Raw genomic sequence first — 21,769 nt, 5'->3', positions numbered from 1 at the left:
TAAACCAAAAAAGGAAAAACGGGAAAACCACGGTATTTCCGTTTTTTCGTTTTTGGTTTAAAACAAAAAAACGAACTGCCTGAAGGTACCCTGACCTTTGAGGTAGTGGGTCTTATTTTTCCATATGAAATTAAAAACGATGGAATTCACCTTTTTAATCATTTGAGGAGGAACATATAGAGATTGACAAGGATATACTAGTTTTGATATGCCTTCTGATTTTGTCAATAAGATCCTGCCAAGAATAGAGAGATCTCATTTGTTCAATCATTGTGTTTATAGACTTAACAAACATCAGATTAGTCTACATGGTGATATAGTGACGTGAAAAATGTGGTATATAGCTAAACTCTGCTGGTTTTCTACCCGAAGTATTTGTAAACAACACAGCGATTCCCTGGGGGCACCGCTGGAAGTGAAGGGTGCGAGCGATCGCCGAGGCCCCTGCACTTCCATTAGTCGAAAAACTCCGGGCTATGCCTCCAGAGGTAAAGGAAGAAAAAAAATTTTTTTTTATTTATTTATTTTTAACCGATGGATTTCCAGATTGAAATCTCCCCAATTCAACAAAAATGAAAATATAAAAAGTCATACTAATGCAGCATCTAAACCAATCAGCTGTTAGATCAGTTAAGAGCCACTCGTTTCACATCATGCCCTGGGTCTTGCGTGTGCCAAGGTGAACTAGAGCAACTGCAGCTGCCTCTATCTCAGGAAAATATTGTTGTCCACTTTTGCATGACATCAGAGCTAGTTGGGATTAAGTCAGACACAAATTCGGCATGCATTGTGCAGCAATCACCGGTGATCGAACCTGTGCAGGCCTGGCTCATCCCCAACAAGCTCAGTATAGTGTTAAACACACGACTGTTTCTCTTTAAATACACCTTTTGCTGATTTTTGCATGGTGAACGCAGGGCTGCGTTCAGAACAGTCAGAACAGTCCCACTGCTCATTAAAGCCATAGGCTCAGCCAATCACGTGGCGGCAACTCATTGCGTTCGGACATTTAAACATGGCCAAGACCAAGTTCTAACCGCGCATCAGAGTGGGGGAATCTGATGAGCGGGTAGAACTTGGATGCATCTAAAGTCTTCACTCACTCACCTACCTTGTGACGTAATCGTTGCGCGACCATTTTGACTGGGGTGACGTCGGGACGCCGTTAGCCGATAGCGGTGTCTGTAATAACTCACTAAATGGCCCGTGAAAAAATTTTTTTTTCCAGCGGATGTCTTAGTTACAACATGATTGAGCTAACTGGAGTAGTTTCATGTCATATCTGACAACGGGAGGCTTTTACCAGATGACATCCTGATGTTAGCGTTGCTGCTGCTGTTAGCTGATGCTTTCTAGACATTGTGATTTCCCAAACTGAATAAATACCACACATAAACACAAAACTGCTTTGCTAGCTCAATCATGTTGTAACTAAGATATCCGCTGGAAAGAATATTTTTTTCACGGGCCATTTAGTGAGTTTTTTTTTTTACATGGTGGCAGAAGCTATATGAACAAGCTAACCCTCGTCTGCTGAGTTTTAAAAATGCCAGCTATTTTGTTGCTTTCTGTTGACGTCACATCCCTCCTTGAGTATATCCAATCAGCACCAAGTAATCCCCAAGCCCCAGCCAGGAGTCTTTCGGGGCCGTTCTGAGTACCTACAGGGACTTGTTTAGCCCCCGTAAAAGTTCCGGAACTCTGTCCTTCGGGGGTGGTTCCTGCGGTGGAGACACGCACCAACAGCCCCGGCCCCGTAAAATTACCCCTAAGTTCCTGCGGTGGAAACAGGCCTATTGATATACACATGGTCAGTTTGCAGGTGAAGTATTACTTGAAGTGACTTTAAACGTGGCATGGTTGTTGGTGCTAGTTTGAGTACCTCAGAACCTGCTGATCTTCTGGGATTTCTTAGCACAGCCATCTTTAGGGTTTACAGGGAATGGTACAAAAAACAAGAAAAAACTCAGTAGGCAGCAAAAATGCCTTGTTGACATGATGATGGCAAAGGGTCAGATGAGAATGGCCAAACTGGATTAAGTTGACAGGAATGCAACAATTCAAATAACCAGATGTTACAACAATGCTCTGTGGAGGAGCATCTTTGAAGAGAAAATATGTGGAACCTTGAAGTACAGCAGCAGAAAACCACAGTGGGTTTCACTCTGGTCAACTAAGAACAGGAGACTGAGGCTACAGTGGGCACAGGCTCACCTAAACAGGACAATAGATGACTGGAAAAACGTTGCCTGGTTTGATAAGTCTCAATTTCTGCTGCCCAATCAGATGGTGGGGTCAGAATCTGGCATAAACAACATGAAAGCATTGACTTTGTATCAACAGTTCAGGCTGAAGGTGGTGGTATAATGGTGTGGGGGATATTATCTTGGCACACTTTGGGCCCTTTAGTTCCAACTGAGCATTGTTTTAACTCCACAGCCTGAGTATTGTTGCTGACTGTGTTCATCCCTTTATGACCACAGTGTACCCATCTTCTGATGGTTACTTCCAGCAGGATAATGCACCATGTCACAAAGCTCAAATCACCTCAAACTGGTTTCTTGAACATGACAATGAGTTCACTGTACTCCAATGGCCTCCACAGTCACCAGATCTCGATCCAATAGAGCACCTTTGGGATATGGTAGAAAGGGAGATTGGCATCATGGATGTGCAGCCTACAAATCTGCAGCAAATGTGTGATGCCATCATGTCAATATGGACCATTTCTCTGAAGAATATAAAATGACAATGTGCCACGTTCCCTGACAGCAGCAGAAAGAGATGTGCATACAGCAATGTTAACTGGAATATCTTGTTTTTATTCACATTCAGCTGAGCCATGGATCAATCTAAACAAAGTTTATTTTACAGCTCTGAGTTTATTGTCTGCCAAAAATGTACATCTGATGCTTCTGGCCCATTCCCATAAAATATCTAGCAACTGAAACAGCTTTATTCTCAAATACAAAGCCAGAGGCAATGGCTTTTTGTAACTCTTGACATTGAGCAGTCTGTCAACACAAAGATGTACAGGAAAAAGGCGACATTAGAAAAATTCTATTACAAGTGCTGATGTTCACTTCTGGGAAACTTCATCAAATTTTGGCTCTGAAAAACAAAGCACAGACATTAGCTCAGTGTATGTTTGATTATGTACGCAAATTTTGTCAGGCATCACTAAAAATACTAAGATTAAACCTCTATATCCACAATAAATGACGGTAGGTAGGAGCTGTTCAAAACACAAATTACTGGACAAATCAAGACACAGACCAAGCTAACATTTAGACTGTGCAACAAAAATGTTACAAGGCTAAACAGTAAGGATTGCTCAATGGCCTGGGGCAACAGGCCATTGAGCAATCCTTACCGTTTAGCCTTGTCAGACTAGTATATCCAGGGTTTCCCACATTATTAGAATCTTTGTGTGTTGGTTTGCTGATGGGGGGATCCCACTAACTTTGCGTATTTTTTTCCTTGCCAGTAGGTGTTCCTCAAATTCAAGAAAGGATCCTAAAATGGCCGAATTTCAAGGGGGCTATGTCATCGAACCCTGTCAATGGACTGATCCAATGTCAAGGATCCTTCCGAAGGACTGAGTCCTTCTTTCAGAGAAATTCCAAGGATGCATGTGCGTATCCTCAGCAGGTAAAAAATCCCCATAATGCTTTGCACACAATTTGCTGGAGGTGAAGGCGGGACCTCTTCAATGAAACTTGCGCCAGCAGTACTTTGATAAAAACTCCTGGAGACATTAATCCAAATAAATGACATTTTTATTTTACAAGCATGAAAAAAATGTTGACAGAAACTTCAGAATTTATACTTTCCAATATGTCCACTGCCAAATTATGAGATTTTTTAAAATAACGTGATTTAGATAAAACAAAGTTTTTAAATTAATCATTTACAGCAGAGATGGAGTGCTAGGTGATTACCTCCCCCCACTATTCACATGATAACGCCATAATAATTGCTTTCATTCTGTCAGCTTCAATTGGTGTATTTTTCAGGGGAATCGTGGTGAGAACAGCCACAGTAAAGACATTGGTATATCCTGCAGGTCAAAGCATCCATCATTTGTTTTCAGGTGAACATATTTCAGAAGATTACACAGAGGTATCATGTACAATCAGCGCAGTCAGCTGTTTCTGAGCACTGCGACTCATCAGATTAGATATGCTGTTCATATTATTGTAGCGGAGTGTGAGATGATACACACATAAAATATGGAACACTTTAGAATCACAGAGTGATTCTGTGTGAGTCTGCGTATACATGTATACTGTAAATGATCATTTAGATCTTTTTTCAGCTGTTGTCTTTACTTCATTACTCCACTTACTCAGTATGATTCAGAAATATATTCTCCCCATAAGTTGCTAACTAAAAATACTGATACAATTGTTTAAAATTGTACAACAATGAGTGACAAAATTATCTCAGTACCCTGAAACCCCCTCAGTCTGCTGAGGTTTAATTACGCACACCTGGGGACACGACACATGTTAGCCTGTTCCAATGTGTGTTCACTGAATGCTAGGAGGGGTTCTTGCCTCGCCTTTGGAGGATCCTTCCTTGGGAGGACTCATCCTCCTAAGGAAGAATGCTTGACTTTGAAAAATACCCTGTGTGTCCTTGTGTTTCAGTCCAAGTGCTCTTGCTAAATTCAGTGGTTTTCAAGGGTACATGAATGCAGCACAGGTGGAGCTCTTCTTTTTTTCCCCTTCAGCAGCAGTTTGTGGAATTTTGACTCACAGGGTGGAAAACTGATCATCCTCTCATCATGGATGTACCAGCTGTTTGTGAATGAAAGCAAATGTTTGACCGAACGCAATGTACGCTTAAGTTTCACTTTCACTTTCTGCTGTGACAAGAGCACCAGAGGACCAAGAATGTTGATGCAATGAATAACTGAACGGTTTATATATTTCAACAGCACTTCTAATGAACGGTCCAGCTCCAAAAGTAGAAAACTGAATTGTGGCTGTAGATGTTTTAATCATGGTGGGCTGCCACAAATAAATGAATATGTGGGAAACCCTGATATCTAGCAACTCACTTGCCCAACCGGCCAAATGGTAAAAAACAATAATAAAAAAATAATTTAACACATTGTTCTTTCCAGAGCTGATAGTGGAAGTAGCTAAGGAGGGAGCCATCTCGCTTTATTGTATCTCTATTATAAGTTGCACATGCACACCAATTGGGCACTTGTGAAGACATGGTGGCAAGTAAAGACAAAGTTAATGAGCTTAAACGAAAGTGAGTTTTCAATTAACCTCAAAACAGGAGGTTAGTTGGGAGGCATTAGATGATGTGGCTAAAACTCCAACTATGTGTTGGGCAGTTTGCTGCAAGCTTGAAAACAAGGCAGATAAATTAGGGTTGTTTGTCAAGTTTATGAAAAAACAAAGTGGGAGTACTTTGGGCAGTAGATTTCTGACCCACTTGCCCAGTCGGGTGAGTGATAACAAACATGAACACTGAACCCTGCACTGTGTGAGATGGTTCTAATAAAATTTTGGGTGCCATTTGTGTCAGACCCTGCAGTATCAACGGGAGTGATAGTCAGATTATGTGATGAATGTGAGGTTAATCTCAGCACTAAAATGTCAATAGAAAAAAGTATTTGAGAGCAGTGGTACATCCTTAGTTTGTGACATCGATCTGAGTTGCTCTTATGACTTTAAAATGCAGAAAAGAATAAACAAGCTGTGGCCCTGCTGCTGACACATCACCAACATAACTGAAAACAAAGACCTTGCAGATATAGGCAAACATTTATCATAAAATACATTAAGTTTTTGCAATTTCAGCATGAAAAAAACTTGATTATAGCAGGAACTATACCACACACAACAATCAGAGTATTGCGGTTTACAACACAGCTACAAGTTGTAATGGTTGACCAATAGTTGACTCACCTGTGAATTTGAACTCTGGAAAAGATGTGAGGTCTCCACCACCATAGAGTCTCTGAAGTTTTGCTACCTCCTCAGCCAAGGCCTTTTCATACTCTGAACCTGCATCGACTAGCCCCCCAGTAGCCCTACAGGAGGAGGGCAAAGATCAATATCATGTATCAGCTGAACTTTTTCCACAATATTCTAATATTCTGATACTGAATTTTGGGTTTCCATTAACGGTCAGCTATAATCATCAAAATTAAAAGAAATAAACACTTGAAATATATCAGTCTGTGTGTAATGAATGTATATGAGTTTCACTTTTTGGATGGATGGCTGGATGGATGGCTGGAGTTTTTTCCTGAGGCGAAGCATCACATAGGTTTACATTACAACACCAAGTACCGTGTGTATGGCCAGAGAAGAGAGGGAGAGATGCTGTGCTACTGCCGGTGGAGTTGCTGTTCCCTCTGCAGGGAGGGAAACTTTCGGTAACTCACTAAAAGAGTCTGTCAAGTCCAGGGCTGTTTAAAAAACATTCAGGATGCCCAGGCCTAACGACGCTACAGTTTATTCCACACTACTGGAGCTTCTCCTCTATTTGGAACCACTGTGGAGTAATTATAATAATTACGCTTTTGGCCATGCTTGTTGTTGCCGTGGGTAACAGTATGATGTCAATAAGCCGAAATATCACAAGTATCACGATATGAATTTTTCATATATTAAAAAATTATTTATTTGCATTTATTATCATCATGAACAAGATGATATGGCACACCCATAGTTACCAGTTAATGATTGTCAGGCAATTGAAAGCCAAATGAACCAAAATTGACATCCCTAATCAGTACAAATCAGCACATTTCAGATTTTTTAAATAACTTTGATGGAACACACATAAGGCAAATGCAGAATCACTCTTCATTTATTTTAGTTTAGTAGTTGAAGTAGTTGTTTACAAGTTTCAGTAATTGTGTAAAGGGACATCTTGTGTCATCATCCATCATTTTTCATGTTTTCCAGACTAAAATCCTGTAGCACAAACTGGGCTCAGATACTTTAATCTATCCTTTAAAAGACTAGATTTCAATTTGGGCTTTGGAAAGTGTGTATCAAAGCCATGGTATCTTAAGAATCCCATCTAGATGGACACATGGCAATGGAAATGCAAAAACTAGTATGGGATGCAATTGAGGTCAGAGCCCAAATGGCCTCGAGATTACCAGGCCAAGATGATTTATGCAGACTGTGCAAGTGTCACAATGCTCAGGAACTTCCCCTGGTGTGACACAGGAGGAGCCAGGCCCAAAGTCACCCCACAGTGCCCGAAACCTCCTGGTGACATTAGCCCCAGCTCTGGGCAACAAAACACTGTTGGATCAAGTGGACAAGGAGAAGGAGTGGCTGCAGTTTGATGACAATGCCGATTTCATCTTGGATGCAACTGCCAAGGGTGACGCTGAGCAAGACAATGACCACCATCAATTTCAGCCTAGCAGATGAGAGGTTTGGACTGGAGAAGAGAGCAGCAAAACTCCCCTACACCATGAACAACAGAGTGAGTGAGATCCACCAACTTATGCAGGAACTGAGGAGCTAGAGGCTGCGGTTCAAGGAGGCAATGGAGGAGGTGACAGAACACTTCACAGGACAGTATTCTCTAGTAAGAGCTGGCAACCTTGAGGTGGGCTGTGTAGCATATGAGCCGGTGGAAGGAGAGGGTCAGGAAGTGAACAGCCTTTCTAATTAACTCTTTTGGATTTACAAAACAGCTGTTAAGGCAAAGGCACAGCTGCCCACTCACCTGCTCCAAAACTGCGATCAACCTCAGGGACACCTTCAGCAATGAATCCAGGAAGCAAGATCTGGGTCACTGTAAGTCCTTGATTAACCCACCAGCACCAACTCTGGACTTCAACAAGGAAGAGCCTGGCTGGAAGGAAGTCCAAAAGGTGGTCAAGGATACAAGAACAAGCTCAGCCTCAGGACCAAGTGGGGTACCTTACAGTGTATACAAGAACTGCCCAAGGTTTCTTTACAGGCACTGGAGGATTCTTAAGGGGATCTGGAGGCCGGGCTAGGTAGGTCATCAGTGGAGGGACGTGGAAATGGTGTGGATTCAAAAGAAGGAAGAGTTGAAGAGCCTTGATCAGTTCAGAACCATCTTGCTGCTCAGTGCTGAGGGATAGATTTTCTTAAGCGCTGTTGCAAGGCCCCTGTCAGACTAACTCCTGAGGAACTCCTACATTGATACCTTGGTCCAGAAAGGAGGTATCCTGAAGGTACTGGGCTGTCTGGGGCACACAGGCAAGGTCTCCCAGCTGACAAGAGAAGCCTGGAACAAGGGGTACCTGTTGGTGTTGTGGCTGGACCTTGCAAGTGCCTGTGGGTCCATACCCCACAAGCTGGTTGAAGAGGCACTGAACTTGCACCATATTGTTGGTGAGTTTAGGGACCCCATTTCGGACTAGTACAACAGCTTCAGTCTGAGAATCTCTAGCCCTTTTAGTTAGGAATTGTGCAAAACCGTTTTAGTTTAAACAGACCAAGGCGGCCTTCCGCAACCGGAGGGGCTATTGAAGACAGTGGCTCGCAGGTGCGGCATCATCAACAGCTCCTCCCACAAGTCTTCCTCGGTCTTTTTAAACTAAAAGCGTTCTGCCAATATGACTACCCTACAAGGCAGAAAATTGGGCACGTCGGATCAACTCGCCAATCTGGCTCTGTGTGCCTAAACGCTCTCAGCTTGCCGGCAAAACGTCCCAACATTTGCGGAAAATATGGCAGTGTAAAAGGGGCTTCTGTTAGGTCTACGACGTCAGAGTGGCACAAGCTCAAGTGAAGGGAATAATTTCTTGATATACCATTTCAGTAATGCTTTTCACGTTGACCATGAACATGCTGGTGAAGTCTGCTGAGGTTCAGTGCAGAGGGCCTACCACCAGTGCCCTTCAGCTGCCTGTCAAGGCCTTTATAGCCCAGTTTCCACAGAGCGGTGTGATACGGTACAGTTCAGTTTGGTTCGTGGCTTTTCCGTTTCCACTGTGAAACGTTGTGGCTGGTACCAATGGAACCGTTCCGTACCGTCCCCATTTTTGGTACCCCTTCTGTTGGGGTACCTAGCACACACATCTGTTACTAAAAAAGGTGGAGCTGCGAACACTTCAGTCCGCTGATTGGTCAATAGCGAACAGTCACTCTGCACAGGGCCGAGTTGTGGCTGGTTTTTAGGCTCATGTAACCACTATTCATATTGTGGAGAGTTTATTAGTAGACTTTAACTATAAAATGAAAGGATGTTTTGCTGCCTCTTGCAGCAGCTGTAGTCGGAGAAAAAAAATAGCTTCATTCACTAAGCCGACTGCCGGCAACTTTTAAGGTGGAACATTTATTTGTTATGTTACGCAATGCATGAGCTGAGGGCGTGAGTCAATCAACACACTGTGACAACTTTGACCATTACTTTAGTTTTTATATGACATACACTTTTAGTAATGAATGAATCATCAAGTGTTTAGAAATATTAATTTCGACCAGGTTATGTGAACTGCATATATTCTAATCCTCGAGGTCAGGACAGGACAGAGGTGAAGTGCAGCAGAGGCCGTGGAGGTTGCGAAGTCACAGCTAAAACATGGGGTGCTGGTGCAGTGTTTCATTGAAGGGCTGGCCTGGGTAGCAGCCCAACACCTCGCTACAACAAGGTGCAGGCAATGGACACAAAGGTGCCAATTCAGGATGAGGAGCGAGCATCAGTCAAGGACCAAGACAGCAGGATGTTTGGAATTGGGCAGCAGGGAGCCTGGACAAGATAGGAACATGGAGCGCAAAGTCTCATGGGCACAGTATTGGAAAGCTGAGCCCCACTGAATAAAATTAATCCATGCTACCCATGTCATTTTACCAAGCCCATCCACCTTGTTTTGCTGGGGGAAGATGGAGTCATGAGAGATGGACCCTGGAGCACATCCTCAGCTGCTGATCAAAAGCCCAAGGTGAGGGGCGCTACCTGAAAATCTGACAGCTGAAGCCTGTTCCTTTAATAACTTTCAAATGCTTAACATGAATGATTACCAACCTTCATTTGAATCACTGTGCGAGACAAACCTTAATAAGGTAACTTGCATTGCACATTTTAGTAATTTAGCACGTTTACAGCTCTGCTGCAGCAGGGTTTGCTGAACCTACTCTAAGCCCAGTTAAGTCAATGACAGAGTCACAGCCCCATGAAGTTGAAAGAACTAAAAAACAAACAGGGATGAAATTCTGACCTGCTTGGTTGAGGTAATGAGACTTACTGGCTTTTGGTGGAGTACTCGCGTATGGAGTCCAAGAAGAGCTTCTGAATTGGGTCCATTTGAGCTGAGAGTCACAAGGAGAAAAAAAACAAAAAAACAAACAAACAAAAAAAAAACACTAAAATGAGTTTCTCTTCACATAAAAATATTCAAACCAGAATCATGCTTTTGGATATCATCTGCCCATTTGGCTAGAACAAATAAGTAACAACCAATCCAGTTTTAACCGTAACCCTCATGCACATAACAGCACCTGGGAGTGGTGGACAGAGTAGACAGCTACAGGAGTCAGATAGGAAAGAACGTGTGAAAGGTCAGGTCAGTAGACGGGTTAAAGGTTGCTGTGATAGGTCATGCTAAGCTACACACTTAAGAGACCTGATGTAAGGTATAGGTTGCCTAGAGTCTAATCCAACAAGACATCTAACAGTGAAGTCCAAACAACAAATTCAAAATCTTCAGCTCTGACTCCATACACAGCAACCAGGGTGCAATCTCACCAAGTGCTTTTACCATGACAGAAAAGTTACATTTACACATTATCCATTACAAAATACACCAATAGGATTACACATGTAGAGATTGATTACATATTACTTTTACCATCCGACCAAGTATGAGAAGCATGAGGGACAGAGGAGGAGGAACAAAAAAGTTTAGGATATAAAAAATAAAAATAAAAAACAGGTTACCGCTGCAACCTTCTCCTTCACCAATGGAAAGAGTACCTTTAACATTATCTTTAGTTTAACAGTCCCCAATACAAAATCATGTAGAACAGTACTATAAAAACTTTGACACAAAACTAGAAGATGGACAGTGCTGAGAACTGTTTTTCCTATCATGTTGAAACATCTTAGGAAAGAAGACTGGGGTTCTTGAAGCCAAACAATCTGTAACTTGGATTAGAACAAAAAAAGCAGTGACTAAAAAAGTGGGAAGAACAGAATAGTGACTTATGCAGGAAGGTGGAAAGATATTCTTGAAAACAAAAGAAATGAGTGCAGTAAGCAGGCAGACATTGGTAAGTAAAAAACAAAAAAACTTGAGGGAAATAAAAGAAATAGAAAAAAGGTGTTTGGAAATAAACCACACCAAAAGGGAAACATCTGTGCAGTTAAGACATGCATCATATGCAAGATGACTAAAGCAGCACAAACGCATTGGACAATGAGTTCAACTACAGCTACATGAAAGATGACCCAGCAGGGGCAGGATAAGGCTGTAACATGGCTTGGTGGATATGTCCTGAAGAAGGGAAGATATTGTAAGCTAAAATGGATCAAGTAACACAAGAGACTATTAGAAACAACCTGTGCAAGTGTACAACAATAAGTGTGTTTGTGATGTTAGCTATCTTTACAATTTATCCTTACACTCATCACAAATGACTACTGTATACTCATCTAAATGGCGATGAAAATGACTGCTGGTAGACTGCAGGGTCCACAGAGGAAAAGAGAAGGATTGTGGGGGAGGGGGGTGTTGTAGTGTGTACCCTCAAACGGTTCAACTGGCTCAGCTGGGGCGTCCGCCTGCAGCTCCTCTCCTGCAGCTGCAGCTACAACTGGAGCAGGGAACACCAGCTTCTCGGGGCTCTCCACAGGGGCAAAAACTTCAGCTGTTGCTTCAGCTTCTACAGGCTCTGCAGCAGCTTCTACAGGTTCAGCTTCAACTTCTACAGGCTCTGCAGTAACTTCTACAGGGGGAGCTCCAGGTTTTGGGGCCACTTCTACTGGGACAGCTTCAGCAGCTGCAGGCTCTGGAGCAGCTTCAGCCACAGGCTCTGCAGCAGCTTCTACAGGGACAACTTCAGGTGCAGCTTCTACAGCAGGGGATTCGGGGGCTGCTTCGACAGAAACTTCAGCAGCAGATGCAGCCTCTGCAGCTGTGGCTTCAGGGGCTGCCTCAACAAAAGGTTCTGCTAAAGCAGCTTCAGGGGCTGGTGCATCATCAACAGCAGGGGCTTCAGCTGCAGCTTCTGGTGCTGCAGCAGCTTCAACAGGAGCTTCACCAACTGGGGCAGCAGCTTCAACTACAGATGCTGCAGCTTCATCAACAACTTCAACCACTGGTACAGCTTCGACAACCACTTCAGCCACAGCTTCAACCGCTGGTGCAGCTTCAGCAACCACTTCAGCCACAGCTTCAACCACTGGTGCAGCTTCAGCAACTGCTTCAGCGACAGCCTCAACTATAGGTGCAGCTTCCGCAACAGCTTCAACCACAGCTTCAGCAACAGCCTCAACAATGGGTGGAGCTTCTGCGACTGCTTCAACCATAGGTGTGGCTTCAGCTGCTGGGGCAGCAGCTTCTACCACAGGGGTGGTTGCAGCAGACTCAGGTGCAGCAGCAGAAGGTGTAGGCTCTGCAGCTGGTTTGGCTGCAGCTTCTGCTGCTGTAGAAACTCCTTTCTTGGGAAACTCATATGACTTGTGCTGGACAAGTTTTTCTATATCGAAGTATGTTTTAACCTGGTCTTTGTCTAGGACAAAGAAGGAGGGCAAGCAGACAAAATGCATTATTTATTTTAACATATGTATATGGCTGAATGACAAAATGTCCATTGTAAACCCACATTTAACAAAATCCCAACATTTTACACAGAAAAAGTTTTTTTTTTTTTTTTTTTTTTTAAACACACACACACACACACACACACACACACATATAATTAAAGACCTTTAACAAAAAATAAAATAAATAAATTACGTGCCTGTGAGTTAGCCAAAGGGATACAGCAAATGTATTATAGAAAAGCTTCAAGAAAACTCATAACAGAAAAGAATGACAACTGTGGTACTGACCACAACAGCTTTATACTTCGATAAGTGTTCTGTGTTGTAATCAAAAGGACCTAAATGTATTAACACTGGTCAGCTGATGGGATAGTTAGTAAGTCAAGTATTTTTTAAAACCTGTAGAAGGAAAGCCAGGAGGTGAAAATGATAAAGACATTGGTGTGTCTCAATTCCTTAAAATATGCTGGATAGAGATTCTATAGTTTAGATAGCAAAGAAGAGTCAAGCCCCTGTGACCTTGGGTTCTTGGGTATAACTAGGCTGTTGGAAGGACTGTTTGTCAGTTTGACATTATACTTAGTTTTGTACGTGTACTGTTTACTCCCTGGCAAAAGGACTAGATAAAAACATACTTAAAGACAACTGAGACAGTCTAAGGTGGTTTATTTGTTAATCAAAATAGAGACTGACCTGAAAGTACAATTTTATTCATCAGTAATCCAACAGCAATGTTGTCCACCTCATAACCCCAGCGCGCGCACACACACACACACACACACACACACACACACACACACACACACACACACACACAAAGAAAAACACATGGACGCAAACCTGCCATAAATGCCAAATCCTAGCAAAAGCAGCTCATTCTAGCAGCTACAGGTTAAATAGGCTTAGGCTTTTTTATTTTATTTTATTTTTTTATTTAAAAAACACCCCACTGCCGTCTCTGCCTGCGGCCCTGACCAAGCAGCTGCTGCATGTTATGTGTTTTTACCATGACATGAGTCACGTGGGATGGAATCCCACTCCTGACCTTTCCTGTGACATTCTCTACAGCAGTGCACCAAACAATATAATGTCAAACACTGTCAAAAGCTAAAACCTACCTTTGTATTGGACAATGCTGTTTTCTGCTACATTGTTTCTGCATAATATTACCAGCTACCACTTACTTAGAATTAGGCTACTTCATGTAGTAGAGAATTCCTGGGTCTAACCTTGAAAACTCTTAAGAAATGCAGTCATACAGTCAGATGACAGCAGAGGAAAAACACATCTCCATTGTTTCAACAAATCAATGTTGGCTTTCCAACTAAATAATTCAATTCTTTCATGGCTCTCTAATGTATATAGTGTCCAAAGCCTTTCCGTACTTTTAAGCTTTGGCAATGTCACTACTAGTGATGAGCATTTTCCATATTCAAGTTCTTGCATTACATTATTATCAAGCACCAGGTACTCGCAAATAAACAAAACAAAACAAACCCTTTTGTAAGAACAGGATAGGAAATGAACAGCCAAGCAAAAATGTGGGTGAGGTTAGGGTTAGCCTACCTTTCTGCACTGCACAGACTCTAAAGGCCTTTGCATACCGAGTCTTTGTTTTGGGTGCATTTTTTAAATCCAGAAAAAAAGACGTTATGCACGGACCCTTGCACACTGATTCCCATGCCTTTTATCATTTAATTCATTGCAAAAAATTGCAAAACGTGACAAAATGCCTCTCTCCACTGGAGTTACCTATGTAGCTGTAACCACTCACTTCCTGTGTCTTGCATTCCGGTTTGGCATTTGAGTTATGACATTATTCTGTGAGCCCCAATTTTATTCACTGCTTCTTGGTCAAACTACTCATTTCCACTTACACATGTGACTGGTGTCCACTGATTCATAAATATGCGTATGGCGCCTCCAATATCGAACTTAAGGAAGAGACGGATGGAAACCTGATAGAAACTACCTGTAGCCATGGGGGAGAGGGTAATTTTGTGTGTTTTTCGCCATCAAGTAGTTTGGAATATATGCTTGGTACATTACCGTAACAAAAACAGGACCAAATATCAGATTTTAAGTTGGGATGACTAAATAAAACATGCAAACTTGTGTTTGATAAACAAAGTCTCCCATGACTTAGGTCAACCACCACTTGTAGCCTATATCAGCAGAAGAACAAACATTAATTATGTCACTAGGGGTTTCTTAAGAGGAGATTGTACTTTTCAATTGAGGAAAAGTGCTTTTACCCTGTCAGAGGTTCAACTGAGCAGAGTGGGATTCCATTTCATATCAGAGAACTGACCACTTACAGATCTTTCAGTAAATCAGTTAAAACAATGGATGATCAATACACAAACATGTAAGCACTGAACTCTTTTCTGCTGCTGCTAATAATCATGTCCTGGTAGTGTTCTATGTGTAAATGTCACTACTGCCTCTAGTGCTTTTAAAAATTGTATGTCCCTTTATATTGCATCAACTTTGCCTCAAGTTTTAGCACTTTTAGCATGGCAGCGTCCACAAAGTTACAAGCTATTTTTTTCCCCAGGAAAAAAACTTTTAAGTGCAGCTGCCTTTTTTCTGCAGAGGTCTGAATAAAAGTAAGGGTTACAAAACTGAGGATCAGTCATGTGACAGCGCCACACCGAGAAATATAGATGATAGAGCTGCCACTTGTCCCATATTGAAAAATAAAATTGTCTCTTATGGATTCAAATAGGAATGAATGGACTTCCAGTTGACTCTCCTCCAACAGACTTCTGTTATGAGTATTTTAATGACGGACAAAAGTTCTGTGCAAACATGACTGCAAACAAAAAAAAAAATTGGACTCAGTGTGCAAAGGCCTTAAGACTGTAGAGATGAGCTATGGTATGAAGCGTGAACATTGTCCATTCATTTTTATTGTTGTTGTTGAAATACTTTCAAACATCACTCTTAAGCCTGGTCAGCTGTAACACTGTATTGAGTGATGTCTGATCAAAACGTAGGAGGTTATCTGCAGCTGTGAATATCTATCACATTTGCTATATAGATCTGCTTTGTTATTCTAATTATAGAAATTATAATAATATTTATTAATGATATAATATTCCTTATTATTAATTATAACTTGACAGTAATTTTCCCCAATTCAGTAGCTCAGTCCATAGGGACTTGGGTTGGCACTGCCAATCACAAACAGGACCCATTCATGCACAAGCTCATTCAGCAAGTGGAGAGCCCCCTCACTCTGACATCTCTCCACTTGCTGAATGAGCTTGTTGCATGAATGGGTCCTGTTTGTGCATGTGTGTGTCTTTCGCACCTGTGTGTTAATGACAAAAAGAGAGAAAAAATTTAATTTCCCCTCAGGGGGATATGTATATAATTTTTTTTTAAATAAAAAATTAAATTTATGGTTATGAGGCTGATCTAAAAAGGTATATTAAGCATATACAGTACAGGCCAAAAGTTTGGACACACCTTCTCATTCAATGCGTTTCCTTTATTTTCATGACTATTTACATTGTAGATTCTCACTGAAGGCATCAAAACTATGAATGAACACATGTGGAGTTATGTACTTAACAAAAAAAGGTGAAATAACTGAAAACATGTTTTATATTCTAGTTTCTTCAAAATAGCCACCCTTTGCTCTGATTACTGCTTTGCACACTCTTGGCATTCTCTCCATGAGCTTCAAGAGGTAGTCACCTGAAATGGTTTTCCAACAGTCTTGAAGGAGTTCCCAGAGGTGTTTAGCACTTGTTGGCCCCTTTGCCTTCACTCTGCGGTCCAGCTCACCCCAAACCATCTCGATTGGGTTCAGGTCCGGTGACTGTGGAGGCCAGGTCATCTGCCGCAGCACTCCATCACTCTCCTTCTTGGTCAAATAGCCCTTACACAGCCTGGAGGTGTGTTTGGGGTCATTGTCCTGTTGAAAAATAAATGATCGTCCAACTAAACGCAAACCGGATGGGATGGCATGTCGCTGCAGGATGCTGTGGTAGCCATGCTGGTTCAGTGTGCCTTCAATTTTGAATAAATCCCCAACAGTGTCACCAGCAAAACACCCCACACCATCACACCTCCTCCTCCATGCTTCACAGTGGGAACCAGGCATGTGGAATCCATCCGCTCACCTTTTCTGCGTCTCACAAAGACACGGCGGTTGGAACCAAAGGTCTCAAATTTGGACTCATCAGACCAAAGCACAGATTTCCACTGGTCTAATGTCCATTCCTTGTGTTTCTTGGCCCAAACAAATCTCTTCTGCTTGTTGCCTCTCCTTAGCAGTGGTTTCCTAGCAGCTATTTGACCATGAAGGCCTGATTCGCAGTTTCCTCTTAACAGTTGTTCTAGAGATGGGTCTGCTGCTAGAACTCTGTGTGGCATTCATCTGCTCTCTGATCTGAGCTGCTGTTAACTTGCGATTTCTGAGGCTGGTGACTCGGATGAACTTATCCTCAGAAGCAGAGGTGACTCTTGGTCTTCCTTTCCTGGGTCGGTCCTCATGTGTGCCAGTTTCGTTGTAGCGCTTGATGGTTTTTGCGACTCCACTTGGGGACACATTTAAAGTTTTTGCAATTTTCCGGACTGACTGACCTTCATTTCTTAAAGTAATGATGGCCACTTGTTTTTCTTTAGTTAGCTGATTGGTTCTTGCCATAATATGAATTTTAACAGTTGTCCAATAGGGCTGTCGGCTGTGTATTAACCTGACTTCTGCACAACACAACTGATGGTCCCAACCCCATTGATAAAGCAAGAAATTCCACTAATTAACCCTGATAAGGCACACCTGTGAAGTGGAAACCATTTCAGGTGACTACCTCTTGAAGCTCATGGAGAGAATGCCAAGAGTGTGCAAAGCAGTAATCAGAGCAAAGGGTGGCTATTTTGAAGAAACTAGAATATAAAACATGTTTTCAGTTATTTCACCTTTTTTTGTTAAGTACATAACTCCACATGTGTTCATTCATAGTTTTGATGCCTTCAGTGAGAATCTACAATGTAAATAGTCATGAAAATAAAGGAAACGCATTGAATGAGAAGGTGTGTCCAAACTTTTGGCCTGTACTGTAATTTCACATGATTTTCAAGCAGATTTATAAATGTTTGTCCCTGGCGGACATAGCTATACCACTTTCATCTGAAAGAGTAAGTAATACCAATTTCAGCAGTATGTGTAGACGTCTGTGCATTGAGATTTGACTGACTTTCGACTCTGAGAAGAAATTGTGCTAACTGCATCAATCAGGTTCAAAAGGTTAAGCCAGGTTTAAGGAACTGTTAAGACTCTATAATGCCAGGCAGGTAGAAAGATACACCAGACCTCAAATGAAATCAGAATAACAACAACAGCAACAAGAACTGCAGACCAGTTACGACTTAGGTCTGCTTTATGTCTGTAACGTTGTGTCCTTATTCTAGTGAAAAATTGCAGACAGACTACACAATGGAGCAGTGTACACAGGAGACGGATCAGCTGTAGACAGTAGGGGGCAGATAAACAGATACCATAGGAAGTTTAATGGCACTAGATACTTTTCATAAGTTTATGCCTTTGGCTGAAACATACTGTACACAATTCATCCAAACAAACACAAAATGGTGTAAAAACAAACAGCAATGCTACAGTAGCAAATAACAGTAATGTGCAGACCCTCAAAGTCTGAGGTATTTGAAGACTACTGTTGTGGAAAATAACTTCAAAGTGCAGGTTTCACCTACACTGAAACCTGACTTGTGTCTTCCTTGAACAGATCAATCTTCATTCAAGAGCTGATAAAGGCTCAGCCACTGGTTGTGACAATCGCAGTGACTCTCTGAAACCTACCCAAGTTGTTCTTTTTTGTAGACTTCTTGGATCCCCCGGATTTTGTGCTGAGGGCTACAGCTGCAGGTGCTCTTCTCAGAATACTCCAGCTCTCAGCCTGTAAACACTGACAAACCACACACACGCATGACATTACACTCAGCATTTTCCAACACTGAAAAGGAGCAGTGACTTGAGTATTTTCAAAATGTACAAATTAAGTCTGCAGGACTGATGCGGTTGTTGATCAATACAAATACACAGTGACTACTGGGCTGGGCTTGGTTTTCTGGCTTTTAACATTTACCTGCACCTAGCAAGCTAAGAAATGCACAGCTGGGGAGGGGACAGCAACAAGTCATATTTTAGCTCCCTAAAAAAAAAAAAAAAATCTGTATCAGTACACTATATTCAGAATACTACTGTAATGTCAGACATTGATTTCCATTGTGAAATTGAAACCATTATATTGTTCTCTTCAAAGCCAGAGTCCATTGAGAAAACTGATGTTATTTGTCTTATTGTCTGACGTTGGCATTTAAAAGAGTTAGCTTGGAATCACCAAATTCACAAAATAACACAAACTAACTAACTAACTAACTGATCAAAGCAACAGTAGATCCTAAAATTACAGTTTTTAAATCAATGGAATCTGGAAGGTTTTAACAAGAGCAAAGATGGTGAACTGAAGCTGTTTATAGCTTTCCTGTTGGGTTGGGCTGTTTGACAGAAAGGTAAAGCAGTGAAAATACTCTAAATATAGCATACACTTAAACTAATATGGATATTTTAGGTGCTGACTTCCCTCCACAGCAGTACATTGCTTAGCCTCCATGTCGGTAGCCAGCCTGCTTCAACTGAGAGCGGGCTGACGGACATCTACTATTTGTAATATAGTGATTCTAGATAAGTATCCCATACAGCCCCACTTCCAAAAATCTTAACTTGAACACTCGGAGAGCACAGACCTCCGCCAAGCAGCTCGGATTTCCCCTAATTTTATTATTTTATCCACTTTGCTTCAACCGATCACCACCGAAATTTTATCATCTGTTCCTTGTCCCATTATCAACCTTTCCTGAAAATTTCATCAAAATCCGTTCAAAACTTTGAGTTATTTTGCAGACAAACTGACCAACACTGGCGAAAACATAACCTCCTTGGCGGAGGTAACTATCCCTTTAAATCCAGTCTTAACACCAAAGAGACTCTTCCCAGTAACACGTGCAGTACCATGTTTATGCAGCAATAATTGCTAGTGTAATCAGTGAGCGCGTTTACATGCACACTAATAAACCGATCATTATCTGATTTCTGGAGTTACCTGATTATTCAAGTGGTCATGTAAACAGCATAATCTGATAGGCTGTATCAGATAAAAGCCATTACCTGATTATGAGAAATCAGATAAACACATCTATCTTTTTCCCCAATAGTCAGATTATTTGGTGCATGTATACCCTTTAATCTGGTTTCTTTCGGGTTTTGCTATTTTATACTCCCACTCCATACATTTTAGAGGGAAATATTGTACTTTCTACTCCACTATGTTAATCTGACATCTTTTGTTTCCTTTCAGATAAAGATTTTACATAAAATAATGTATTTTTATATTCTCAGTGTTTAAATTGTCACTTTTATTTTATCTTACTTATATGTCATGCACTTTGTGTGACAAGTTTATATACAATACACTTGTATATTGCACTTTGCAGTATTTTTACTCCGAATCTACCCAAAGTATGTAAAATTAGCTCCACATTGATAAACTACATATTAGAATGCTCTCACATGTATTTGTTAATGATAAAAACAAACAGTACTGTAAGAATATAAACTGTCAGCATGATGAGTGCTTTATTTTGCAAATATATGACTTGCATACTTTTTGAGGTTTTTCAAGGATATGAGTACCTACTGTAACAGGAAGTTTGAGTTTTGTCATGTACTTGGGGAGAAATCCAACTGAAGGACTGAATCATGTAAACCAGGTTTTTCTGATTATCAGATTATTGAAGTGCACGTAAACGTGTCAAACCGGATTATTACCATTACCTGATTATTCCCAGTTATCTGATTATTGTGCGCATGTAACCGTGCTCAGTGACTCTACACTGATCAATGTTCACTAGCTTCTTGTGAAAATCTCCCTTGTCAGCACTCATTACGCTCAGAAAGTCAAATTCCTCAGTGAAGCTTTAGCTGCCCGGCCTGTGTTCCTGCTTGCTCCGTTGAGGAGTGCAGTTAGCTTACTAACAGTCTGTAATAACTGGCACAGTCTGTGCTTCAAATTTCCTAATTCACATGTTTACCAGATTATGTTTTCATTTTAAAGAAGCACAAATTTAAAGCACTTAAAATTAAAGCGGTCTCAATGCTATCTTCAGGGACGTTGTTCCGTTAAGATAACCGCAGCCACGAGTAACGTCACGACACAGACAAACTGATAACTCAGTCCAAGCCATCACAAAACGCTGACAGAGTAATTCCCACAATGGCACGACAGTTAAGTAATACGTTTCTGCTTATGCTTATGCTTGTGCTTGTGCTTGTGCTTATGTTAACCCTAGACATTATATTACCTTGACACATCCCAATCGTCCTATCCTCAGCAAGGAAGCCGCCATCTTTCCGTACAGCCTGCCTGTGCTGGGAGTGGGAGGAAATAAATACACAACGATAAACCAAGACAATAATAACGACGTCAAAAAATATTTTACTTATAGTTAGTTATACTATATTAGCATCAAGCAAGAAATCAGAACCGCAAAAAAATATAAATAAAAAAATAAATAATTGCAGCAAACCATCCAGCCTTGTCATAACGAAATAAAGAACAGCATGTATTGAAAGTGAATGTTATTCAATAAACGTCGATACTGGCTGTTACCTTTACAGAAATAAGGCTATTTGATGCTTCTTTTCTGATGGTCAGTGGTCCTGCAGCTGCTCACTGCAACATCGACGTGAATCAGTCTGCGTTTATCACCTTTTACGTAACGAATGAATGCGACAGTGAACGCCCACTTCCTGACAAAAGCCCTGCAGGTGTTGTCCGTTAAGAAATTTGTCTGTTTAATGTTACAGTCTGTGAATATCTTATATGTAGTTAATATTCAGCACATATGTGTGAATGTGTGGAACTGTAAAGACGTGGGGTCTGCCCATTTACTCGTATAGCCAACTTTTCGTAGTAAATGTGATAGATTGACGTCGTCTTAGCGTCAT

At 41.4% G+C, this 21,769-nt stretch overlaps 1 protein-coding gene across 1 annotated transcript; it reads right to left on the bottom strand.

Annotated features, from left to right (window-relative positions):
* Positions 1–2,801: 2,801 nt before the first annotated feature.
* On the bottom strand, positions 2,802–21,635 carry si:ch211-140m22.7 (uncharacterized protein LOC570370 homolog). The gene is made up of 7 exons (XM_049594863.1): positions 21,432–21,635; positions 21,124–21,190; positions 18,563–18,668; positions 11,712–12,698; positions 10,214–10,277; positions 5,931–6,055; positions 2,802–3,111 (listed from the first exon to the last, which is right to left on the bottom strand). Exons 2-7 carry the CDS (start codon positions 21,166–21,168, stop codon positions 3,080–3,082), a joined length of 1,359 nt encoding a protein of 452 aa, XP_049450820.1. The 5' UTR covers positions 21,169–21,190; positions 21,432–21,635; the 3' UTR covers positions 2,802–3,079.
* Between the last annotated feature and the right edge of the window lie 134 nt (positions 21,636–21,769).

Source organism: Epinephelus fuscoguttatus, linkage group LG13 (genome assembly GCF_011397635.1).
Source record: "Epinephelus fuscoguttatus linkage group LG13, E.fuscoguttatus.final_Chr_v1".
Lineage (NCBI taxonomy): Eukaryota > Metazoa > Chordata > Actinopteri > Perciformes > Serranidae > Epinephelus > Epinephelus fuscoguttatus.
This window is presented reverse-complemented; position numbering and strand designations above follow the sequence as displayed.